This window comes from Podarcis cretensis (genome assembly GCF_951804945.1).
Source record: "Podarcis cretensis genome assembly, chromosome: 10".
Classification (NCBI taxonomy): domain Eukaryota; kingdom Metazoa; phylum Chordata; class Lepidosauria; order Squamata; family Lacertidae; genus Podarcis; species Podarcis cretensis.
The window spans coordinates 47710996-47738435 of NC_137179.1; the positions used below are offsets into that span (position 1 = coordinate 47710996).

The following is a 27440-nucleotide window of genomic DNA, read 5'->3' on the forward strand; positions in this document are numbered from 1 at the left end:
AAGAATCTTTTGCCCAGCCTTTTAAATAGTGCTGAAATTAAACCTAGTGCTGGAGTGTATTAATGCACTTGTCCCTGCTGTTTCAAAGTTCTGAAACACGGGCAGATACAACACAAAACACTGGAATCTCAGTTCAATGCTAACTACTGATCGGGTCTCAAAAGGGCAGCTCAATGATGAAGATACAAAAAGTGTGATGACCATAACAACTTTATTTTGTAATCACCACCGACAGGGGTCAGCAAACTTTTTCAGCAGGGGCCAGTCCACTGTCCCTTAGACCTTGTGGGGTGCTGAACCATATTTTTGGGGAAAAAATATGAACGAATTCCTGTGACCCACAAATAACCCAGAGATGCATTTTAAATAAAAGCACACATTCTACTCATGTAAAAACACCAGGCAGGCCCCACAAATAACCCAGAGATGCATTTTAAATAAAAGGACACATTCTACTCATGTAAAAACACGCTGATTCCTGTACCATCTGAGGGCCGGATTTAGAAGGTGATTGGGCCAGATCCGGCCCCCGGGCCTTAGTTTGCCTACCCATGACCTACTACGACATTACGACGTGGCTTTTAGGCATAGTGACTCTTATGGTACATCCGTTATCAGAGATGGTGTGCCTCTGAAGATCTTGATGGCAACTCAAGGGGGAGAGGACTACTACACTCATATCCTGTGGTTTGTCCTCTAAGAATCACAAGATGGGATTTTATGGAGATAAGCATGTGGCACAGTGCAGTTCACCAGCCATAGCTTATCATATACCTATCTCAGCAAGACCACTTCCCCCTAGAAGTTACTGCAGTGCCTATACTTGTGTGTGGTCAAGGGATTGTCAAGGATAATGGAAGAAAACTATACTGCCCTATACTGAGACTTTCCCAGGGGTACAAGAAACTTGTAAACACCACCAAGTATCTGCTCAGTCATGATTTTTTGGGGGGAGGGTTAAGACCCCCCAAAAAAGACCATTCTATGTAGTGTGTATAGCACAGACACAGCCTTCCATTATTTAACCACAGATGCCAAGAAAACAACCAATGACTCATGAGAACTTGTGGATTTCATTGAATAAAATTTATTTTTCTGTATAAAAATGTAGAACCAGATCTTCTTGTAAATCTGATCCATTAATAACTGTTTTGTAGCATACACTTCAGCATTAAGACCGCTCCAATGAAACATCTATCTACAAAACCAAGTTTGATTGCTTTATTTTATATCACCGTGCATGAACAAATGAATTTCATTTCTAATATGCAAATATCTTACTCAGTATTTAAAAATGTACACAATTTATAACCATTCCTATGGGCTTGGAAGGAATTTATACATTTTTTTAAATTTCAAAATAAAAAAGGATTTTTCTTTTTGCTGTACTAATTACAGCACACAATTATCAGAGTGTTTCTGAGTAGGCAGGCAGGCAAGACGTGTTGCCCACAGGCCGCATGTGCATCAACCAACACAATGTAGGGCATTTCATTTGCACTTTTACACCAAAAGGCTAATACACATACTGATTGAAGCACAGAGCAATGTCTTCCAAAAGAAAAAGTAAGCCTGAATGGCACAGGAGTTTGCATTCATAAATTAATATCTGGAGATCCTGATTAGGGGAAACAGTCAAAGGTTTCAGTAGATCTCTTAGGGCTTTGCTCTTTGAAAGAATACCTGTTTTTAAAAGAAAGTAAATATCGTTTTAGAGAAGAAGAAAGCACAGAAGAACAGTACCACTAAGCTAAGAATAAAAGTACATTGCCAGTGGCAGAAATCAGGTTTAAATGGGACCATTTGCAGCTAACAAAGAGACTATCAAATCTCTGGGAGGAATTCAGCGTAGCGCTACAGAAATATTTCTGAAAGTATTGCAGCTTGCCAGACAAGGCCATCTCCCCCCTCATTCCCACATGAACTGGGAGATACCCCCAACCTCCCAGAACCATTTTGGGGGTATGTGGGGGGGAGGAAAGCCCCATTGTGCTAGTGGAAGTCCTTGAGCAAGCTTCCGCTTATGGGACTCATTTCTTAGACACCATGAAGAGCAGTAAGTAAGTTGGCAACAGAGTCTCCCACCTGGATAGGAAATAGATGCGATGCCTATATTGTGTGCTATTTGCCTTAAGGGTGGTTTCAACCCTCCAAGATAAGTTGATAAAATGCTTCAGCAACTTTTCATGTGCTATTTTTAAGGCAAGTCATCAACACAGCTATCTTGGCCATAGTTAAATTGAAAAGTCATATAAAATACTGTAAGCTGCATATGAAATTAGTAATTCAACCAACGCCACCTAAAACATTATTTAATGAAACTTGCATACTGCTTGACTAAGAAAACCTCCGAGCGAAAAGAAACATTAAAACTATCAATTGAAAACACACACCTAAAATATTCAAAAGATGAGTAAAATGGAAAGGGGTGAAAAGCTACAACCTCAGCCCAGATCTGTTCAAGGATGTGGCTCACTTCCCCTTACATGGATTCCCTTCACATTATTAACGCATGAAGGTGGTTTCTATGTTGGTATAATAATAGCTTCCTGTAGCAAGCAGTATTGTTCAGAGTTAATACTGGTTTGGAAAATCTATAGCCTCCCAGATGTTGGGACTCCCACCAGCCCCAGCCAGTAAGGTCAGGGAAGATGGGAGCTGAAGAACATCTGGAGGGCTGCAGGCCCCCGCCCTTAATTCAGAGTTTATGGTAAATGCAAGCAGATACATGCAAGACCTATTTAATCCATGACAAAATGCCTTCACCCGTGAAAGATGGAATACTGATGCAAATTTAACCTACCTTTAAGTAATTTTTAAAAACTTTAGCATCAGGCTGCTGAAGTGCTTGACAAAATTCCTACAAGAAAAACAAGAAAAGCACCATAATAATGAGCAAATAGTTTGCACTGTTGTGTTGAAGTAACATGGTTATTTTTTTCAGCAACTACGAATGTGTTCCTTTCAAAATAAGAATAAGAATAAGAATAATGAAAGATTCAACAATAAAAATGCTGTATGTGGAAACTGTTTCCATTGTACCTGGAAATTGTTTCCAATCCTAATGAAAATGTAACCATTTAGAAATGGGATCTATCTATAGATCTGTGTGTGTGAGGAAGCAGGTGACTATGCGTGTTTGGGCTCCTGCATGCAATGATCTCTCTGTCACCACAAGGATAACTGTGTTATCTCTGTGAAACCTTAAATTCTGGTGGTGGCTTTGTTTCTCCCTGCACAAAACCTTCTACAAGCACAGTTCTCATATAGCTAGACAATCTGTGTACAGAAGTATCTTCTCTAGTGCATATAAAATACACCTTGCAGATACAAGCTAGTTCTCAGTCATCTTTTAGAAAGTAAATGACACTTACTGTTTAGGATAAATAGACTAATGACAAGAACAGTCATGCGCTTTTACCTCAACTATTAGATGCGCTGTGCGCCTTGAGCACCAGATTAATAATCTGCTCCAGCAAAATAATCAAACTCTCTTGCTATAACTTGCAATCATACTACAGTATGTTTTGCTTGAAAATAACAAACGTCGTTACCCAACAGGAAAACCCGAACTGGATTAGCTCCAAGGATTTTTGGGATCTCCACCTTTCCCCTCAGCTTAGCATGCTACCTCATTCAACAGGATCCCACCGCCCTCAGGGGAACTGTGGAGCTGCCAGGAAGATGGGATGTAGCCTTCACTAGTCCTGTTAGATCCAATCCTATGCATCAGCCAAATAACAAGTTTTACCTGTATTATTTCAGGAGCTACCTGCAGTGAAGGTAGATATTCTTGTTGGAGATACTGAATACATTCAAGGCCCTACAAAAAGGAACATCCAAGCAGTGTTTTTGCAGTTAGGTATTTTATCATTTGAACCTGTTCCACATTACAGGTTTTTATCCAGTTAATAAAATCATAGATTGGCTTTGGCCAGTGTAGCCAAAAAACTGGAAGAGGGGGATCTTAAACCAAATTGATTTAAGATCCTGACTTGTTCCAAAGCTGGGAACTATAGTTTTCTATTTCAGATTAAACAGGAAACAATGGCTAATTAGAAACTTCATAGTTTAAGTATGGCTTGAGCAAAGGGGCTGCATGTGAGGGCAAAAAGCTTGTTCATATCTCAGCTTATTAAATCAAAATATGATTGTCTGAAGTGGGGCTGTATCACTTCTACATTCAAAAAGGCACCACACAGGCTAAAGAAAAGCAAACATTAAAAAAGTAACTGTGTAAGTTCCTATGTTAGATAACACCACACCCCTCCTATCACTTTGCATATACAGACTGTCGTAACTCTGACATATGACCATTTTGAAAAAAACAGGCTGCAAGAATGGCAAAACATTTTTAACTAATCAGGAGGCTCAGTATTTTTGCAGCCAGAAGGAATGCAAACTCAGCTGAAATGTGCAAGTACCCTGTTCCTGTGACTTATTTTTAAAAGCAACATTCAGGAAGTTTACTTGCAGAATTTTCTTCCTGGATTTCATACAGGAGTATGACCAAGCCAATACAGACTAGGGGGAAAACACAAGCAAAACAGGAAATCCACCCTCCACAGAGCCTCCCTTCTACAACCTGCAAATTGTGAAATGAAACAGTGTTTTTGACAAGGTAAAAAAAGGCTATTAATAAAATAGTCACTATTTCCAAAAGCCTTACCCTTTTGAGATGAATTGTTTTTAGTGTCACTGCACACTCAGATAAAGCCTTATAAAAACAAAACAAAAATACTTCAGCACAAACATTTGAGTATTGGAATTTCGGTAGTTTGAATTACATGCTACATTTACACTTTCTGGGGCTAATAGTTCATTGTAAAAGTAACCTTTGTTAGCAGCAGAAAGGCTTCAAAATAAAGCCAGAGCTTTGCACATTCTTCAAGAGAGCTTTAAGCTTACTAGAGTGGCTAACTATTTCTACCAATGCCAGAATTCTAAGCCAGATGGAATCTGCTGCCAGATTTCAGGATTGCTGAATTCTCTTGTGGAGTTTATATCAGGAGCTCTAAACAATCTACATTTGGCAGACTGAACCCAGCGGAGGCCCTGAATTCTACTACTTGTGTATGTCGGCATTCAGGGTATCAGCCTTGGAGACACAAGAAGCCACATGGCTCCAACTGCCTCTTATGTATAGGAGTTCTTTTAAAAAGCCCCAAAGGTTTCCATATTCTGTGAACAGGCTTTCCAGATTCCTCTGAGCTCCTGCATCTTAGAAGACCTCAGGAGAGCCACCCACCGCCCAATTTAGTGTGCCTATAGGACATTTAGCCATTCACTTCCCAATGTTGTCAGGCTTCAGAATACATACCAATACTGTCTGTGCATCTGCTAAGTCAAAGGTTTGCTTTAAAGGTGCTAAGAAACATGCAGGAACAATGTGCTTGTAGACAAAGTCAGCAAAACCCACAGGTCCATCTTTGCCTCCTAAAAAAGCCAAACAAGAATATTCAGACTTTTCTCTGGTTCTCATCATCAAGGGTAAGCACCACACAGTATAAAGAAAAGGACACACCCCCACAGTGACTACGGCAACATCTGAAGGCGGAACACAAAAAACTGAAAATCATTTTTTTGTGGGTATCAAACTTAAGCCATTATGGTATGAAGGCAACCTTACCCCAGAGTTCCACTAATTTTGAAAGAATAATAAAGCATGTCTTCTGAGAAATAGGATCTGGGTAATCAACTGCTCCTTGGATGATGGTGAACAACACATGTTCTACATTCTCTGCACCTAGAGGAAGGAACTCTCAGTTAAATCTTATTCAAACCAATGAAGTGGCAATAAATAACAAATTGTTCTGGTCTGTCAAGAGCAAAGTGCGAAGCTGGCCAATTTGTTTTCCATATATAAATCATGTGTTACAAAGCGTTTCCCCTCCAAGGAATACACACATAATAATTGTACAGGGTCATAGCTGACCTAAGGTGTACTCAGAAAAGATCTACTGAAATAAATGGACTTGGTTAGATACAACCCATATGCATTTTATCTAAGCAAAGCACTTTAAGAACATTCTAGAACTCAACTTCTGAACTACACAGTTCTTTCACTGCTAAAGAACCACACTTCCATACTAGAAGAATTATATGGCTACGAAACCAGTCTCCCATCATGAGCCATGCCTTACCCTGATTGGCTATGACTTCGCTCATTCCACTACCAGTGACAGTTTGCAAAAAGGCAAAGTAACTTCTTCGTAACATCTGCTTTTCTAATGAAGCGGATTGGTCATTTTCTTCAGCTGGGCGGTGCAGGACTTCAAAAATAGCACGCAGCAGAGGCATAAACATTTGTTGGAGAAATGGGGAGACCTGGTTCTATTGGGACAGGGAATATATAAGTTGACAAAATTAAATTTATGGATGAGCAAGAGCAAAACATACCATAAACAAAAAGGCAAGCAACTTGTATTTAGTTTATTATACTTCCATATTAAAGATACAAAGTTCTAACGGTAAGTCTATATATCTAAATGTACAATGATTAACATTGCTTATTTCTCCCAACTCAAACTTATTAGATCAATGCAAACTTCCCAAGATAAATCCAAATTTTGTGATAACAGAGAGGATCTACATTAAGAACTTCCTCTGCCTTTTTAGCAGGGATTCCTAGAGTTGAAATACAAAAACTGCACTTTCACATAAAAGACATTGGGGCTTGAATGGATTTCTGCAGTACACAGAGTGCTATTTTGGATGACACCATGATGATGGCCAAACGATTCTCAAGTCTTAGTTTTAAGTTAGTTAATTTAGTTATAATTACCCATGTGGAATGGCACTTTCAGCCAGCCAAACAAGCCACACAAGATAATTTATTGCTTTATGTTCACAAGGCATTATATTAAAAATAGTGTTTAAAAGCCTATGGAAACTGCTTTACATTCCTTCCCTTTGAGCCATGCAGTTAATTGGATGATGCAGATCTACTCCTGTTTTACAGAGAATTAACTGCAGCCAACCCATTGGGCTGGTCCATTGAGAACCCCATCTCTTTCCTTCCCTTGGTTTGACTAAATTCATATCTTGCTGTTGAAACCAAACTGGGTAATGTATGGTTTGCCCACAACCTGGGGACTAAAATATGATCTGAAATGGGCTTCAGTCCCCTATTTTGGAGCAAATTACAGTTTGCACAAGCAAGGGAGAGAATCTCATTATAAGAAGGAAGCAAGGTTTTTAGAAATGCTGAAGGCTCAACTGCACAGCATCACTGACTGTAGCTATTATATTAGAATTTTGCATCTACCACTAACACATGAATACCCTCACTTGAATACAGTCTCTTTTTCAAATTCCTTTTCCAAAAAATCCACTTTCTAACAGAGGGATTAAAAAGAAAAGAAAATCGGGCTTTTCTGCAGTTAGACATCCTGCTTCGGAAGGTATCGTTTCAAACATCTTGTTTCTAAAAGGTAACTGCTGCCCATCAATACAAAATATTTCCAGGGCAGCTTGCAAATACAACCAACAGGTAAAAAAAAAAAAATGACACTAAATGAATGATAAATTCAGGCACTAGACCGATAAAATTTGTTAAGGGCCTGGAAAAACAAAAAAAGGGTATTTGGCACTGAAAACACACTGAAGGAGGTGCCAGGCATTCCACAATTGGGGCACCACCACCAAGAAGGCCCTTCTGACTGCCATCATCCACCTAACTTCAAATGGTGAGAACACTCAGAGCAATGCCTCCGGTGATGATCTCACTTCGTAGGCCGGCTCAAGAGACACTTAGTTTAGTTCCTCACCTTTTACATCAAGGGAGATGCCTACCTTGAACTTAGCTGTGATCTGGTTTATGAGAGGGATGAACTCTTGAAGGTCTTTTGCCTCACAATCCTTGAGCATATGTTCAGAGGCTGAAGGGATAAACGGAAGAACTTCCTCCTCTAAGCAAATAATCATTCGGTGAAGGAAGGTGCGGACACCGCTTCGGAGAACTTCCTTCTGCAAGGGGCAGCTGAGAGCCGGTAAAAAGGTTTGCAGGCAGTCCAGATACACTTCAGAGCAGCCACACTGTTTTACTGTCTGCTTGTTGCTGAAAGCTTTGCTAGTACGGCTGTGCAAAAGAAGAAGTAGTCAAGGTTTTTGCCATACAAAAGCAGGCAGATCCTTAGGTTGAACCATTTAAAAATATTTCAGCTATGCTATTCTCAAATCAGACCAGTACCAAAAGCAAATCTGATGCAACAGATAAAACATTTTTATCATCGTTGCCATGTTTTTGTTAAGGTCACACTTAATTGCACTTTGAATTTACAGGGACTTTTCTGAATAAATTTTGTAAATCTATGCCCAATAGGCTCTTTGGGCTACATCCTAACACTATTCGAAGGCACTGATAGATAAATATTTATTAACAACACATTTAGTCATAAGTATTTTTTTCCAGATTTGGGAGCAACAGAATTCAGTTTCCACAAGGCCTTTTTATTTTTGTAGCTCTTAGTATTTGTAGTCACAGAGGGATGTACTTTTAAGAGACTTCCTTCCACCACCAAATCAGATTCCCAAGCTTTATTCCCATAACAGGGTAGGAAATTAAGCAATATCAGGAGGGGGAACCCCCCCCCCCAAGCTTAAGACTTTAGCAAACATGTGAACCTCTGCTAACATTGGAGTTTGCAAACAGCCGTCCGCAACCCTCTTCTTTAAACTTATACCTCTGTATGCATGTTGAATAAACTATATATTGTTCCCACCTTGCAAAGCCAACAGCATGATTCAGACAATCAGCTAATGCCATTTGTCTATCCTCATCTTGTGCCATCATAAGTTTTTCTAACAGCACTTTAAACTTCTCCATTAGAGGAGTCAAAAGATTTCTCATTAAAGCCTGCTTCCGTTCTGCAGAGTAGTCACTGTTCACTATTAGTACTCCAGCAGTCTCATAAATGAACAGTTGGTCATCACTGCTTAAAAAAGCCTGGTAGCCATTTTCCTGGAACCAGAAAACAAAGGAGAGCTTTATGTTCAGATATTTCCTGTTAAATTCTACTTGCAGAAATCTAGAATAGCTTTTTTTAAAAAAAAAATCAAACACAAAACAACCTATTTGTACAGCAACACTCCACGCTACCTTACCCCAAACTGCTCAAATCTTTCATGAGGCTGGGTTACCACTATGGATGCTACTTATTTGGAAATAATCACTTCCGTTAGTATATTCCACCTACTTTGCATGCCACAACAACAATGTGAAGTTGATCTCAAAAGTCTCAAATTCCTATGGGACTGTCTGTGGGTCTGCAATGCAACATTCACTCTGGTCTGCACTGGAAGTTCCCAATGTAAGAGATACTAAATGGGTCCAGGAACCAATGAGAGATTTACATTCTGAAGGACTTCTTGTTAAATGAAGAAACGATTGTTTAGCTGCTCAAGTTCCATGGATTGCATATAAAATAGTGCTGAGTAATGATTCCCAACAGCGCAATAATTTCCACTTGCACAATTGGACTCCCCCCAAAAATATCTGTTCTAGGGGTTCCCCCAATTTTCTGGAGCAGATATGGGGAAGCCATGGGAGGGAAGAGGATATGTCCCACCACACAAGTTGAAATCTCTGCATGTTAGTTGAATAAAGCACATTGTATCCTATTTAGGGAATCTGTATCAAAACAATAAGCAGTTAAAGATGTGAAGGCTGGGGGGGGGGGCAAAAACCTGGGAAAATGGAGGTGGGGAAATAGTCTCCATAGGTAGTACTATGCTATATAATAAGAAGGGTATTGGTAAACAAAGGATGGCTCAGAAGGTTTAAGCAGCTCCAGGGTTCTAGAAACCCGGGTCATGAACAGCCATAACACCCAGTCTATAATCTGACATTGTATCTATGGAGTGCCCCAGGAAGCTTCCGACTTAGGTTTTTAAGATCATTTAAAGAACAACCCAAACGAGGCATACATTGGTAAGTTGCAGACTATAAGCAACATGACTACCTGACAATTATGCAAGCTACATGTGTACATTTGCATTATCTCCTATATATTGACAGCAATTCAGAATGTATAACGTTGTCCTGCCTTCCTCCCCGCTATTATGGGCCCAGCCTCTTTGACCTTTTCATTGAAGACAAAAGGAAATACTTACAGGTGGAGAAAGTTCTAGGAGATCTTGTATTCTGTTCAGCACATCTTCAATAAAAGGGTTCATTTGTTTGCTGAAACACAGGAGTCGAATATGCTTACAAACATTTTACAGTAATGGATGTGTTGAATTGTACAGTCAAACAGTATTTTTCATCAATTTAGAAGTTATAACATCTTGTACAAAGGGGGGGGGGGAAGTACCCGAATCTTCTCTATTTATTGGAATGAGTTGTTCATCAGTAAATGCAATCTTAAGCCAAAAACGCTTAATTTGTTTATTTAGAATTAAACCTGTAACCTAATAGAAACACTTTTACAGAAAACACATTACCAGAATTTTGATGTCCTGGAGTAACATTGAACTGATTTAGAAGAGATGGGTTAACTACTGAACTTTTCCATAAGTCTCCAGACCCAATTTTTCAGTCGTGTACAGTATTTCTAACAACACATCAAGAAAACAAGAACCTGAATTCATGGCCTCAGTATTTGAAGATAAAAATCAAAGCTGAAGATCGGTAAACCTCACTTCTATTTTAGTTTAGAAAAGATCCTTCTGTAGCGTCCTCCAGACTCTGCACAAAGTGCCAAGCTTATTATGACTATTTATATTTTGTTGTGCCTTGGCATTGCTAGTGAATTAACTTATGTAAACTTCTTGATGTTGTGAGCTGCCTTGAGCATGGCTGGCCATGGAAAAGTGGTTTGCAAATACAGCGGTACCTCGGTTTATGAACTTATTCCGTTCCGGAACTCCGTTCTTATACCAAAACCGTTCTTAAACCGAGGCACGCTTTCCCTAATGAGGCCTCCCGCCGCCGGTGCCCTTCCACTGTTTGGATTCCATTCTTAGACTGAGGTCAAGTTCTCAAACCAAGACACTATTTCTGGTTTTGCAGAGTTTGTAGACCAAATCATTCTTAAACCAGACTGTTCTTAAACCGAGGTACCACTGTAAAGAATGATGATGCTTATGAAGCTTCATTTTCCAGGGGGCAGGAAATAGCGCTTTTATTTCTGAAAATATTCTCGTTAAGTCTCTAGGTTTCAAGCAACTTACTTGAGGGATTTGACAAATCTGGAGAAAAGATAAGCTGCTCTGCTTCGCACTTTTGGATTACTATGGCGAAGACCTCTGTGATCCAAGAAGGCCATCTGCAATTGAAGACAGAAAGAGTTTGATTGCTTTAAGCCACATTGCACGATGGAAAAGGGTAATAAATTGGGAAAAGAGGTAAAACTGTTTCCCAAACTCCTTTTACAAAAAACTGTCTGGGGGTGTAGAAGCATTACTGATAACCAACGCACATAAAAATAATAATAAAAGGAAGCAATTACTATGGACTTACTAAAACATTTGGAATGTGCTGAGGTTCAATGGAGAAAAACTTTTCATATCTGACCACAGTCTCAAAGAATTCCAGGGTTACTGATGTATGCTGATAGGTGCTAATACCCGATGTAACCAGCTGCAAGAGAGGGGAAAGGATGAGTCACCTTAACTGAAGAAAGGCTTGCTGAAAAGGAAAACTGTCTTGAGTTCGTTTTGTACTTACAGTCCGCATCATGTCCTGCAGAGCCCCGGCTTTTGTATCACCTGAAAAGTGAGCCCCGTGAGACACTGGAAGAGCTTCAGCCAGCATATACAGCAGCCTGATTGCGACTTCCACTTCCATAAACGGCTTAGTTTGCCAATTCCTATAAAACATAATAGAATAGGCCCAAGTAAGGCATATGCATGCATACACACACACACACACACACACACACACACACACATTTTAAAAGACCGCAAAATAGCCACAATCAATCTTACAGTGAATGACTTATTCGTCCCACGCAGATTGGAACAGACTGATAAGAAACACACAATGGCCAAATTAAGCACCAACAAATGAATCCTGACTTACCAGGTGTTAATAAGATTATATTGGATACCAGAGACTAGAAGCTCCAAAGGAGCATACAAAGATTCAAGTATTTTCTCTGTATCATTTAATGTGGACGAGACAAGTAATCTCTGGGATTCTTAAATGTCAACATAAATTTTTGATGCTTAAAAAAAAAAAAAAGCAACAAATGACCAGGATGGACTAGAGAAAAACTTAACAAAGCTAACACAAAACTTACTGCAATGTAGTGTTAAAAACCCTCCGTACGGAAACCAGGAGTAATTCAGGCGAAACCTGTGCAAGTCTGTCCAACAACAGCTTAAGTTGCTTCCGATATTCTACAAACATCGCTTCATCTTCACCCTGTCAACGTGTGTATTGGCATGAACAGGACCAAAGGTGTTACTTTTTATTCTTTGAAATAAGAACAGATAAAACACAAACATACGTCTGATCTTTTTGACTGCAGGGACGTAAAATTTCTTTGTGTTAACAATGAAGTGTTTAGCTAACTAACTTGTGATAATATTCTCTCACACTGGCAAGAGTCATTCATTCCGAATCATGGAAGTTTGCAAGAGTTGAGTTAGTACTTTTGTCAAGCTGCACACACCACCGTCAAGTGGTCACATGGAAACTAACCAGAAGTTAAGTCTTTGAACCATCGCCCCACTGCAAAATCCAAAGAGCCCTTATTTGGTTTCACACTGCTTTTGGTCTTTATGAAGACCACCAAACTGGATGGGCCTTCTCAACATAAAGAAAGGAAATGGGCAGTAGCTGTTTATCCTCAAGTTTCTTCAGGGGGTTAGCATAGTATTAGGGGAAAGCGTGGCTCTATAAAGGTAGGAGTTTCACTTCAGCTGAATCTACTCAAAAAGGCATTTGTACAAAGAAAAGAGCTATGCCTTAGAATGTTCAAAGGCCCTTCCTCACTGCTTTGGCTTCTTTTGCCTGCCTGACACAAGGAGAAGAACAAAAACTTCACCCACTCCTCATTTCTACCAGGGTTTGATAAAAATAAGATTTCTGGTTCACATGCAGATGAGGACGCATGCAAAGAGCTTCAGACACATGCATTTAAGAACACACGTCTATGTTTGCTGCTTGGCGCTGTGGTCCATAGAAACTAAAGTGTCCCTTTCTCCCTGTCCTATACGAAATGTTTAAATTGGCACGTATTCCTCAAGAGTTACCAAGACACTATTGAACCACTTCTCGAAAAGCTAAACCATGAAAAGCTAAAACCTGCCAAATGTGACAGCTAACCTCATTTTCAAAGTTGTATTCTTCATCATAGGTTAGTTTCTTCATAACAGCCAACATAATTGCCTGTAGTAATGGAAAACAGTTGATCAGCTAGCATCAAACTCTCGACTTAAAAAAAGAAGAAGTATGCATTGCATCATCTCTTTTAAAAAGAAAATAAGTCAATTCAAAGGGTTGTATCCAACAAACAATCCCATTAATGCAAGGACTTCCTTCTACCTATGCAATAAAACTTCCTCTCCCTGTCCACTCTCTCCAAAATCTGCTTCACAGGGTATGGGGAACGTCCAGAACAGAAATATAGAGGGATACAAGGAGCATGGTGGAGAGAGGAGGTGCTGTTGTGCAGGCAAAAGTCCTTGCAGCAACAGGACGACGTCACTGGATAGAGCCCAATACATTTTAGTCATAATGAGGTTTTGCGGGATAAAGGACAGAAGAGATCTTTCTTTTCGGTTACAAGCTCTGGGGGGGAAATATTTTACTTACTCTTACCTCTACATTAGCTTTTTGCTGTTCTGAAAGCATAGGAAGCTGCAAAAAGAAAGAACAAACTTTACTTTTGAAGTGTCTCAAGCAATTTATTAATCATAACAACAACAACAACAACAACAACAACAACAACAACAACAACTCTGGGCGGCTTCCAACAAAATATTTAAATACAATAGTCCTTCAGATATTAAAAGCTTCCCTAAACAGGGCTGCTTTCAGATGTCTTCTAAAAATCTGGTAGTTATTTCCTTGACGTCTGGTGGGAGGGCGTTCTACAGGGTGGGTACCACAACCAAAAAGCCCCCCTGCCTGGTTCCCTGTAACTTCGGTTCTCGCAGTCAGGGAACTGCCACAAGGCCCTTGGCACTGGACCTCAGTTTCCGGGCTGAACAATGGGGGTGGAGACGCTCCTTCAGGTATACTGGACTGAGGCCGTTTCAGCATATTAACACTGGTCATTGGTTTTAGAAACAAAGCATAGAGATCTGTTTGGTTTTTTAAAAATCAGATATTTCAGAGAACAAGATTTCACCAGGCTGCATCTCCTTCGAAATGAAGCTTTACTGTTAGCCTTCATGCAAGTAGAGCAATTTACCTGCTTCAGTATATGCAGATAGTCGTAACAAAACCCAATAATATTAGAAGAAATATCATCATCCTCGTGAACCAGAAGCTGCAACATTAGGGCCACTTTTGCTTCAATAGCTTGCAGAGTATCCTGGGCATTCTTCATATCTCCAATTTTCAGAAGTTTAGTCCAACTAGCTATCAGTGCTTGTCCCATCCCATTCACCAGTTTGGAGAACCTGGCTAGAAAGTCCACATCTTCTTCCTGTCAAGTTGGTTAATCAAATTATTATTAAAATTTTAGTTTACATCACCAAAGCAACTAATCTACCTGAACCTCTAATTACATCAACCAAAATGGCATACACATAGATACGATTATGATAGATTTATAATTACATTTATTATATTTACTTATGCTGCAATCCTAAACACACTTCTAGAGAGCAAGCTCCATTGAGCTTAGTGGGATTTCTGAGCCATTACAGTGGTGCCTCGCAAGACGAAATTAATCCATTCCGTGAGGCTCTTCATATAGCGGTTTTTTCGTCTTGCGAAGCAAGCCCATTGACAGCTTAGCGGATTGGCGCTATTAGCGGTTTAGCGGCTTTTAGTGATCAGCTGTTAAGCGGCTTATCAGCGGATCAGCTGATAAGCGGCTTAGCGGCTTAGGAAAAGGGGGGGGGAAGGGGGAAAAAACCGCAGGAACTCGCAAGACATTTTCGTCTTGCGAAGCAAGCCCATAGGGAAATTCATTTTGCGAAGCGCCTCCAAAACAGAAAACCCTTTCATCTAGCGGGTTTTCCGTCTTGCGAGGCGTTCGTCTTGCGGGGCACCACTGTATCTGCAGGGAAGTTATCAGAAAATGCCAAAAATGTTTCCTGAGGATCAGAGGCAGAATATCCCTACATATCACTTGCCAGGGAACAATGGCATGAGACTATTGTCCTCACTTCCTGCTTGTGGACCTACCATAGACATCTTGGTGGCTGCTCTGGGAAACAGGATGCTATGAAGGCCTTTGGTCTTGTCTAGCAGGGCTTTCCTTATGTTCCCGCCAGATGGAAGCATCCTATTCAGCCCTACAGCAGCTGGAGGTCAGCTAATGATACAAGCAACTTAACACAGCTTGTACCAAAACCCTGAAACTACCAACCCAGTAGGACTTTCTCTCTCACCCTCTATGTACATTTGCTAGCATATTTAAACGACTGGCATCAGACATACCATATTTTTCACCCCATAAGACGCACCTGACCATAAGACGCACCTAGTTTTTAGAGGGGGATTCAAGGAAAAAAAAAATTCTTTAAAGGGAGTACTGAGCAGAGCCTGTATGCACCCCAGGCTCTGCTCAGCGCTCCCTTTCATGAGCCACATGGAGCATGTGTGCGGCACTTGCAGGCTTTTCAGTGACGGGCTGCCCTTCTCCCTCCTCGGGGAAAAGCCTGCAAGCGCCACACACATGCTCCACGTCGCTCTTTAAAGGGAGCTTTTCCAGGAGGTGGGGGAAGGGACAGAGGGGCTAAGCCAGAAGCTAGAACAGCAAGAGGGAGCACTGCGGAGCGCTCCCTCTCGCTGTTCTGGCTTCTGGATAGCTGCACAGGCTGCATTCGCTCCATAAGACGCACACACATTTCCCCTTACTTTTTAGGAGGGGAAAAAGTGCGACTTACAGAGCGAAAAATATGGTGATTGCCAATCTCTACATGAGTAGGACTAGGTGCGATTGGGGTGGTGAGAATCAGTTCGGAAACAAGATAGTATTAAGACAGAAATAAGAGTTTGGGATGGGAGGGAAGAGTAGCAAATTATACTGGCATAAGGGGAAGAACCACCAGCAGTATACTATACTTCAGATGGCATTGGCAAAGAAATATATGTTACCTATTTCTTACGCACACAGCAGCTGCTGACGCTATCACAACACAGGCCTATCAGCAGAAGCTTTTTCCCTCTCTTTACGGAAGGCAGCTCACCTGGTCAACACTGAAGAGGCCAGCCGACTGTAACACTTGACACAACGTCTCCACCAGTTTCGTTTTATCAATTGGGTCCATTCCTTTATTTACAATTTCAAACAAGCAGTCACACGCTTCTTCCCGTAGAACCTCTACAGACATGTGACCTAGCAGCATGTTTATAAATCTAAAAGGGATACACACAAGTTTTACTCGGTAGATGCAAACATCTGAGTTACATTTACCAATTTGCTATTGCTTGTTTTGGACAGGAAATAATATAACCCAGCTATAATGCCCAAAGATCTTCAAGACTGTTGCTTCTGGAATTGCGTTTGTTTTTTTAAACCAAATTTTATTTAAGAAATTGAGCTTAGTCTGTGCATTCCTAATTCAAAAGAAATGTTACCTTTCATTGGCGATTAGGCTCAATTCTATCCAAGAGACGTAAGCTCCAACTACTTCAAGGCACTGACACGTCAACTCTGAATTTGTGTACTGATACGTTTGTAAAATTTGGTACCATGATTCCACCAAACTTGGAATGCATTGCTCCCTCATAGCATCTTTTAATAAGGTATTTCGGCGGGCTTCCTGTAAATGTAAGACGTTTGTCAGTCTTGGAAGGGAAAATGCTGGTGCCAGTCTAGACACTAACATTTAAGCTTTTAAAAAGGAATATCAAATGCCATCTTTGGGGGTAACACCCTGAAGATTTCCCTCACTGCTTTCTTATACACCAAAAAAATGGAGGTAGTGGCTGCAAGAATTCCAAAAGGTTGTTTTTAAAAAAGTGTTAAGTGTAAAAGCTGGCTGGCAAAGAATCTCTGCTTTGAAATGTCTGTTTAAATAACACAGTTTTTAGAAGGTGTCAAAAAACAAGCAGCCATGACTTCTGCTTGAAAACTCGGATTGGCGAGGTATTCCACAAGACCTGCCACACTGAAGGCTTGGCCCCTGGTAAACGCCAGCTGGCCCTCAGGGGCATGGGGGACCACCAAAAGTGCCTCATCAGAAGCAATGTGTTTGAAGAGGAGCAAAAGGAGTCAGGCAGTAGCTGGGACTGTCCTATTGAACTCAATAGGACTTAATTCTGACTAGAGGTGCGTAAGATTGCACTGTAAGTTTACTTAAACTGCAGACAGAAACTTCAGAACAGAAAACACCATGAGAGCAGTAATCATTTTTTTGGAAATGCTTTTCACAGGCAAGGGAAGTTAGGAAAACAGGATTTATAGAACAGTGTGCATTTGAATTGTAAGAAGTGAATTTACCTCTGATGTATGAACAACATCCCTATCGACCAGTTCGGCATCGACTGCCATAAGGATTCTAAGGTACAAGTCCACACCTCGAGGATTGAGACCCACCACAGACAGGATATCAAAGAAAAACTTGGGCCATTTCGTGAGATATTCAGTGACAAACAGCAACGCAAAGACTTGTGCGGCTTTGTTTCGTATAAATGTTTTCTCCGATTGAGAATTCACCATCTGAAAGGAACCAGCATTTTATAGCAACATTTCAAGATGCAGTAAGTTCAAAATATGCAAGAATATATTGGAAAATTTTGGGGAACAGTGGCAAGCAGATATTTGCATACAGTATTAATAACCAAATGGTGAAGAAACCCACCTGGGCCTGTAGCCATGCTATGAGTGTTTCCCTAATTAGCTGATGTTGTACCTCAGTCAACTGGGAATACCTGAAACACAGGACAAAACAACATTCAACTTGCATATGTATAGTTTAAACCCTTGAACCTGCAGCCCATCAGCATCATCTGTGCCGTAACTGTTGGGTGCTGGCTCATGTTCAGTTAGTGGGATGTACCATGTGCTAAGAAACCACACAAGGGTTAATTTACACCCTCCAGGAAAATATGCAGGCATCAGGAACCACCCCAATTGTCAGGGAGCCCAAAGGTTTTTCATCGAACCGTCCAGAACAAAACCTCAGTAGCGCTTTGGGTGGCCCAGAGTGAAGCTCTGGCCATTTCAGTGCAGCTAAATTACTGTATTTTTTGCCCTATAGGACGCACTTTTTCCCCTCCAAAAATGAAGGGGAAATGTGTGTGCGTACTATGGGGCGAATGCAGGCTTTTGCTGAAGCCTGGAGAGCGAGAGGAGTCGGTGCGCACCGACCCCTCTCCCTCTCCAGGCTTCAGGAAGCTATCCGCAAGCGGTGGGAGCCCGCGGGAGTTCCCCCCGGGCTCCCACGGCTTGCGCAGAGCTGCCTGCACCCCGGAGCCCTGAGCAGTTGCGCCAGGGCTTCGGGTAGCTCTGTGCAAGCCGCGGAAGGGCTCCCCCGGCTTGCGCAGCACTGCCTCTTATCCCGAAGCCCTGGCGCGCTGAGCAGTCGCGCCGGGGCTTCGGGTAGCTTTGCGCAAGCCGTGGGAGGACTCCCACGGCTTGCGCGGTGCTGCCTGTTCTGGGGGCTGGGGTCAGGGGAAGCTCGTGCTTCCCCCGCCCCAGCCTCGCGCCTTGGGGGGGGGGGAAAATAAATTTCCCCCCCTTTATTTCCCTCCCAAAAAACTAGGTGCGCCTTATGGGCCGGTGCGCCCTATGGGGCGAAAAATACGGTAGACAACTGAGAGTGAAATAAATGCATTAAATCGGGGGTTTGAATATTCAAGGAAGAAAATAAATGACACACGTGAATTACTAGAAACGCAAGCAGTTATAATTTCTCTACATTTACTTTCCGTTTGCTGCAATTCTATAAATGTAAAGATGCCGCCTCACTTGTATTTAATTTGATGTTCCAGTACTTGAAAGCAGAAGAACTTGATGTGATCGTCGCTGAAACAAAGAAGAACGGTACAATCAATGCACAATCAAACAATGTATGTAATAGTCACTTGGCGTGAAAGGTGCATTCTGAAAACTGGATACAAGCACCAAGGTTTTGTGGGTAGATTCCATTTGGTATCGTGGCAGAAAACTAAACCCTTGGGGTGGGGACACAGTGATTCCAGTTTCAGTGGGCTGTGCATTCTAGGGCTACACTGAACAAACCTAAAATTCAGTATTTAGCATCCTGAGCACCTGCGCTTTGACTTACAAAATCATTCATTTTTAGAGAGCTGCAAGTTGTATGAAGTCTAGGGGAGCTGGGCATGTGGAAACTGGAAGCTGCTACCTGATAGTTCTGCTCTTCTGCTGGCAGCTACCGGCTGTGCATATTTTGTGGTGGGTCTAGTTCCAGTCGTTAAGCTGGAGCAACAAGCCACCCATCGAATTCATCTGGTCTAGTGACCTCCCTGAAATTGCTTGGTCCTTTAAACAGAGACATGTGCATCACCAAAATAATAATAATTAAAAAAAAAATCTTATGTCAAGGTGATATAACTTCAGAACATTCTCAGATTAAACGTAAAAAACAAAACTATTTATTATCTACCTGTAGATTCTTTGGGCTAAAGCTTCAGCACACACTTGCCAAGCATCTGGAGAGATCTTCAGCTGTTCAAAATAGGCCAATGCCTAAAATGAATGAACGAATGAATAAATAAATTCCTTTATACTGTAAAGTTTCCAGAAACTGTAAAGAAAGTTGCTAGAGTAGCCACTTGAGGAATCTTCTCCAAAATAATGTAAACATATGGGGTTGCACTCAATGAAGTCTTCCCATTAGTGCATGGACTATAAGACACACTCTCTCTCTCTCCCCCTCCTACCCCAATCTGGGGTGGGAGAGTCCTCTGGAGCAGATGAAGTGGAATGCGGGGGGCACGTGAGGAGATGAGAGGGAGAGAAGTCTTGTTGCACAGGTAATTCTGGGCACTGGGCACAGGACAACTTTCCTGGACACAACCCTGAATACATAATTTCTCTGTAACTTTAAATCAAGCAAGGTGGGGTGCGGGGGAGGAGAAAAATAGTGTCGACATTATGCCAGTTTTGCAAGTACAGGGTTGCCAATGGAAAGGGAAACAAAGGGGACAACTAATAAGAAAAAGGAATTGGAGGGAAGGATGAAATGAGGAAGCAACTGAGAAAAATGAATTGGGGTGGCCAAGGCCTAGGTTACAAGATAAATAAGGAGCCAACAAAAGGAGGAGCGATAGTACACTGGTGAACAGAAAATAAGACTGGGGTCTATTAACTGATCACTGGATGAACTGCATAGATTGGTAAGGGATTCTGAGTCCCAGCAGCTTAATAACAGCAGCAACAAAAAGGTTACACTCACACACAATTGGTCTGTTAGGTTGACAGTTAATGTGGATATGTATTTGTTCTTATATATGCAGGTTATCCCAGTGTATGGCTTATGAGGTGCAGCAGGTAGCTGATTCCATCTTCTGAACACCAATCTACATCTGGCTATATATCCCAAGTCACTATTTTGCACCCAAGCCCAGTTGGTGAACCTCAGGTGTCTAGAACAAAGTGGATCCTAGACACCTGGAATCTGCCCACACCTGTGATAACATGGACAATGCTTCTCCAAAAAAAACCACAAAAAAACTAGGCACCAACAGAGAGTGGAAGCCTCAAAAAACAACTCATACACTTTCAAACCAGTGGAATCTTCGACTGCAGGTCTTAACTATTTACTCTAAGCTGAAATCAACATCTTGTTCATGTCCAGTGAGCTACCTGTTGTCACACAGATTATGAGAAATAAGTGTAATTAAACTTACTCGTTGCCTGAAGTCTAAGTCAGCATTCGGGTTTAATCCCAGAAGAGCTTGTTCATCCATTTCTGCTATGCTCCAGCTTCCCTATTTTTAACAGGATTATCCCATTCACCCACAGCAGAAGCTGCATACATCTGCAGAGAAAACAAATCAAGAAAACAAGGAGTGTGAATCACTGGTGCCGATCAATACAGTTACTTATTTTCTCGTATCAGGTGCTGAAGCCTAACCATGTGAAATGCAACTGCCCTGTTTATTGAAACAGGGGAGAGGGACCTGTGGCTCTCCCAATGCTGTTGAACACCAACTCTGATTAGTCCTCGCCAGCATGGCCAATGATCCAGGGTGATGGGAATTGAAATCCAGCAACATCTACAGGGCCACAGGATCCCCACTCCTGTTTTAGAACTTCTTGTATATAAACTCAGCAACCAAATGAAAGTTTGAACTACAATGAGAGAGATGAAGGCTCTGGGGCAAGGAGGGTGGTTAGAGATCATAAACACAGCAACTGTGTCCTATATTAAATAATACAGTCGTACCTTGGAAGTTGAGTGGAATCCGTTCCAGAATTCCTTTCGACTTCCAAACGTTTGAAAACCAAAGCGTGGCTTCTGATTGGCTGTCGGGCGTTCGGCTTCCAAAAATAGTTCGCAAGCCAGAACGGTCACTTTCAGGAGTCAAAACATCTGGGAACTAAGCTGTTTGACTTCCAAGGTACAACTGTATGCAGTTTAGTCCAGAAAGAATAAAGAATGAAGACTTGCTGCCATATCGTTGCCACAGAAATCTTTAAAGGGTTACAAAACCACCTTGTACAATTCGCTTCCTGAATAAAATAAAATAAAAATGAAGGTATGGCCTGGCTGCCAGGTCCAGATTTTTACTAAGGCAACAATGGGTTGTGTGGTTTGTCTGTGCAGTACATATGAACTGAAAGGCACAGAGATGAATAAAAGGTTTGTGTTATCTGGGGAGCAGTTCATTGTTCCACTGCTGCAGGATCTTCAACCAACTCATCAGGTTTCCTAAAGGACACTCTGGTGCCAAAGCAGCAAGCCTAAGAATTGTTAGTCACACCCTTGCTTGGTGCTGGTTTACGGGCTTTGGAAAAGTTATATTTAGAGTGGGATGGCCTTTAATGTTCATTTGAAGTGTCACAGAGATGATCATTTAAAACAAGTCCTGCTACTTGCTAGGTCTGTGGCGTCCTGGGGCCAGATTCTTTGAGGCTCAAATGGGGAAGTATGGGAAGTCACCAGAGCTCAGAAGCTCAACTACAAGTGTGTGTCTGGAACTGCAACCTGGTCTACATCAAGCACTGCATGCAGGTGAGATACTTCAGGCTGCATATCAAAATTTGGGGTTGGGAATGTTTCCAAAAAGCGAAATCATTATATCAACCCATTTCAGCTTACAAAGACATATACTTCAATGTGCCAAAATCTGGATACCCATGTGAGCAAGACATTTTTTGCGCAGTTTTATTTGGAATGTAACAAAGCAATCTAGTTGTTCACAATTTCATTAGACGTTTATACCACTGCATTAGAAACTACTCATTGCTCCCCAAATATAAAACACACTTGACCTACATCTTTTGGATTTTGTGACGTTGACATCTGTTTTAAATCCTTACATTGTGTGGGCCCCTGCCCATCAAGTACCAGTCAGTATGACCAGTGGTCAGGAATAACTGGAACTGTAATCCAACAGCATCAAAAAATTCCACAGGTTAGCCATCCGGAGATAAAGATTTATCACAAGAAAGCTTTCTGCCCTTCATAGAGATTCCACGAAATGAGCAGTGTATTCCTCTACATGTTTATCCAGAAGTTTGATTCAGTTCAGCAAGTAAATGGGTATGGAGTTGCATTCCAAGTTGTTTTCATTTTACTTCCAATTTTTTAGAAGAGATAGAAGGTATATCCTGTACTGGAGTTAGTTTTTGATCTGATGGATTTCCACCCTCTGGAACGGGACTGGGAAACCTTTAGTCCTTCAGCTGCTAGCTACAATTCCTATCATCCCTATCCATTGGCTGTGCTATCTGGGACCGAAAGGAACCAGCAGTCTGGCATGACTAGTGAAAGAAGACACATTTTCATTTTAGTGCTAGAATGTTCCTTGAGTAAGCACAACGAAGTTGAATGAGGCAAGAACTAGGCCTCCCCATGTTATTGTAGGAAAGAAGGAACACTGGTCTCTACCTCCTGGGGCATCTCATGTTTGCAAAAGACAGTATGACACTGTGCTGAAATTCTTGCAGCACACAGGATTTTATGCAATATGTAATTTTACTCCCTCTACAGACTTAAGGGGAGGAAAGAGCCCTACTCCTATACAAAGCCCTGGTAAAGACTACAAGACCTTAAAGGATTGAATACTTTGAACATGCACCTCAGTAGAAGTGTGAATTATCCACCTTATTTATACCAAAAAGTTCAAGTATTTCTAGTGAAAAACAAGAAACTTTTAACTCCTGGACTCATAAGTGACACCCCTTTTTAAAAATACCAGTACAAAAAACATCTATTTTAGACAGACTCAAGACACAGTCATTTTAATTCAGGAGCGAATCTGTGCAAACAACATCAAATATATCTGTTCCCACACAAATAAATAAAGCGGGACAGAAGACCTTCCATTAAAAGCGAGGATTGCCAACATGTGCCCACTGAGATCTTCCCAGTCACTTACATGGTCCCCTTCTCTCACTGGAATAAGGCTTGAAAGAAGCATTATACCCTAGCCAATAGAATAGGTTGCAATGTGTGCTTGGTTGGGGTGAGTGTGTGGTGTCTGTGTGGGTTTCTCCTAATTGCAGATGTACTCAAGGGCCCAAAACAGCTGTCACCCCCTGCACTGAAGCAACTTTAACTGTCATACAGAGAGTCCCAAGAAACAAATTTTAATTTCCCCTTTATTTAAACTGACCTAGGGAAAAAGAAAAGAAACAGTGAACCAAAAGCCTAAAGGACTGTTCACAATCAGACTGACAGCACAATCCTGTACTTGTTTCCTTAGAAGTAATTGCAGATGGACGGGGTATAAATAATAAATTGTTATTATTATATTCCTCCTGTGGTCAATGGGGCTTACACAGTAGCAACTGTTTTGGGATTGGAGGGTGGGGGAAAGTGTCAGCCTACATTTGGTTGCTGCTTCCTGCTACATTTTTAGTGTCTTTTGGGTCCTGTTTGCTGTTATTATCCAAACAACCAAACTCACAGCCTTTCCCTCTGCATTATTTATTTACAAGATTATGGATTAAAGGTAAAGGTAAAGGTACCCCTGCCCGTACGGGCCAGTCTTGACAGACTCTGGGGTTGTGCGCCCATCTCACTTAAGAGGCCAGGGGCCAGCACTGTCCGGAGACACTTCCGGGTCACGTGGCCAGCGTGACAAAGCTGCATCTGGCGAGCCAGAGCCACACACGGAAACGCCGTTTACCTTCCCGCTGGTAAGCGGTCCCTATTTATCTACTTGCACCCGGAGGTGCTTTCGAACTGCTAGGTTGGCAGGCGCTGGGACCGAGCAGCGGGAGCGCCCCCCGCCGCAGGGATTCGAACCGCCGACCTTTCGATCGGCAAGTCCTAGGCGCTGAGGCTTTAACCCACAGCGCCACCTGCGTCCCCTAAGATTATGGATTAGACTAGAAATAAATGAATCATTTAAAAAGTAAAAATGCTGTCATTCATTACTACAGTATTCAGCTTTCCCAAGGCAGCTATATTAAGGGATGGTGACTTAATGTCACACATACTCCTATGTAATGTGACATCACTTTCAACACTTGATCAGGGTGAGTGTGTAGGTGTGAACTGTCACCACTATAAACTACTGTAGTCAAGGAGATATGGCACTTCTATCTATGTTGATTCTTACACATGCAAATATTACTAATTTAAGGCTATCAGTGAGCAAAGAGGCATTTTAAGGGTGTGTTCTGAACACTAACAGGCTTATCTTAGGTGTACTGTTCAGTGTACTGCAGTTTATTAATTTCAACCCATTGCAGCCCACTTGACTGACTCCTATCCCTACGAGCACATTCACAGCTCAACTGCACCATCACGCAATGACTCGCACGTTATGATGCACAACAAAGGGGGGGAAAGTTTGGCGTCAGCTTAAGTATTGCTTTTGGACGGCTGTAAAGTGATGAAACATCAAGCAACGGATGGGCATGTGCGAACCAATTCTTAATGCAAATTAATCACCCCTCTTTAAAAAAACAACGATTCCTGCCCTTGATGCTTCTCACTAGCTACCAACCAGTCGATCGGGCTAAGCAACCGGCCCGAGCCCCACTCCGTACCAACCCAGCAGCTGCTGCGCAACGGGTGCAACGGGTTCATGTGCAAGAGGCCTTCGGGTGCAGAACTGCTTTTATTTCTTATTTAAACCATCCTCTCCCCTCCATGCTAAAAAGAGATTAGCCCCCGCCCCGCAACACGTTCCCTAGTAGACACGATCATTGGCCAAGTGGGGATTTGCGAGATCCGGATCCCCCACCCCGAGGGCGAGGAGTGGGACCCGCAGGGATCCCTAAAGCGGGGTCCCAGCTCCTTTCGCCCCCAAGGGAAGAGCAGCGCAGCCCCGAACCTGCCCGACGGGTCGACCCCGCCACCGCCCGAGGGGCCTGCCGGGGCCAAGCGCACCCCTTTACTGGACCACCCCCCACCCCAGTAGGGCGCCGCCCCAAGCCCCGCGGGGGCCACCAGGTGGGCCACGCGGGAACGAGCACGCGCCCCGCGCCCCCTTTCGTTACCTTCCCAGCTATTCCATCAGGTAGGGGTGGCGTCGTCGTCCCGCACTCCCGAGAGGCCGCCACAACCGCAGGGGAGCCGGGCAGAGGAAGAGCCGCCCGCTGCAGAGTGTGCGAGGTCCGCCGCCGCAGGGCCACTTGTGCGCCTTGGCTGGGTTGCGGGGAGACGCCGCGTAGCCCACCTCCCCCTTTCCGCCCGGGAAACTGCCACAAGCCCAGCGAGACTACAGCTCCCAGCCTGCCCCGCGGCAAACCCTTTGAACAGGCACGCGGCGCGCCCTGTAATAACCCAGAGCAAGGAAAAGCCCTGAACCCAGGAACAGGTTTTTCCCGACGCTTGCTTTGGCTCCAACCAATCAGGGCGGTAGGCCGTGGTGGGGCGGGGAGTGCTTTCTCCGGGGCGCAGTGCATGCTGGGGACTTGTAGTCATCGCGCAGAGATCGAGAGCGCCGCATGTCCTGTAGGTTTTCGGCTGGGTTTTTTGTCCCCAAAAGAGACGGTCATCGCCACAAATAACCTGAAGCTCCGACTGGGATCAGTGGCTATTTTGGCTTCGTGTGTGAGATCCACAAGTCATTTAAACAGACTTCCACCCCCTTAAGCCTGTCCGGTTGCATTACTTCCTCTCGACCGCATGCGAGCTGACAACCGGGGACGCTCTCGGGGTATGCCAGCGCTGCACACATTTCTGTTTAGCTATCATGGCTTCCCCCAAAGGGACGCTGGGAACTGTAGTTCTGTAAATGAGATTCATTTACTGTAATACATTCTGAAGATCCTCAGCTAAACACTGTGGAAGGAAAAACACAACAGTGCAGCCTATGTTTACGTAAAGAAGACCCACTGATTTCAACGGGGCGTTATTTCCAAAAAAGAAGCTACACTGTTTTAATCTTAAAACTAGTACAAAAGCAGATTCTTCTCTGGACTGTGGTTGGAAAGCAAAGGAATGAAAAGTTGGGGCAAATATTAATGGGAGAGTTCACTGCAGGGTAATCCAGAGGGTTTACTGTTGTTGTTACTGTTTCTGAGTATCTGGGTTTATGATAATTGCTAATTCCTGTGTTGATCAGTTACTGCTAATCCAAACAATGGACTTGCTTACCTTTTACCTGTAGCCTTATGAGGCTTTGCCCTCGGGTGGGAAAAATATTGCGCCCGGGAAAGGGAAGTGGGAGTCAATAGACACTCAAGGAATAGTTTTGGAGAAAAAGCTTTTATTTCTACCATCCATGAACTGGTTGAAGGAGCAAGTGTGATAACTCACAAAAAGCATGCACGAGTTCAGTCATATGCACAGAGCATATATACCCTTCCAGTTCCCTCCCCTTTTCTCCTCTTTCTTCCAGAGTCCTGCCCATGAGTTCCTCTGCGCATGAACAGAAAGCTGTCTTGGGACTATTGTGGACTCTTGGCATCCTTCCCAGGAAAGGGGAATGAGAAGCCGAGGGGGTGGGTCGAGGAGCCCTGGTGGTTCAGCATGTCCAAGATGAGATAAGATTTGTTTCTCAGGCCTGAGTATTCTTGGCATTGACAGAGGCTATTCATTAGCCTTTAAAAGTAACATTTTGCCTATGCACAGCATCTTGTGATAGAGCAGAGGAGAGCAGAGAAAAGCTGTTTTGGATTTTTAGAAGACAAAAGGAATTCTGGACAGTTTTGAGGCCCGGGGTGATTTCACAGACAGGATTTGGGTATCCTGTCCCTTCATACCCACCCCTTTTGGAC

The 27440-nt window shown here is 42.6% G+C and overlaps 1 protein-coding gene across 1 annotated transcript; it reads right to left on the reverse strand.

Annotated features, from left to right (window-relative positions):
- Window positions 1–1064: 1064 nt before the first annotated feature.
- Window positions 1065–26004, reverse strand: XPOT (exportin for tRNA). The gene is made up of 25 exons (XM_079993888.1): window positions 25716–26004; window positions 20945–21075; window positions 19699–19781; window positions 19041–19097; window positions 17932–18001; window positions 17571–17789; window positions 16706–16890; window positions 16315–16483; window positions 14364–14600; window positions 13769–13807; window positions 13274–13336; window positions 12243–12367; window positions 11669–11810; window positions 11462–11581; window positions 11173–11267; window positions 10114–10183; window positions 8724–8962; window positions 7795–8080; window positions 6144–6333; window positions 5630–5746; window positions 5321–5436; window positions 4670–4717; window positions 3752–3823; window positions 2804–2860; window positions 1065–1683 (listed from the first exon to the last, which is right to left on the reverse strand). Exons 2-25 carry the CDS (start codon window positions 21002–21004, stop codon window positions 1657–1659), a joined length of 2886 nt encoding a protein of 961 aa, XP_079850014.1. The 5' UTR covers window positions 21005–21075; window positions 25716–26004; the 3' UTR covers window positions 1065–1656.
- Window positions 26005–27440: the final 1436 nt, after the last annotated feature.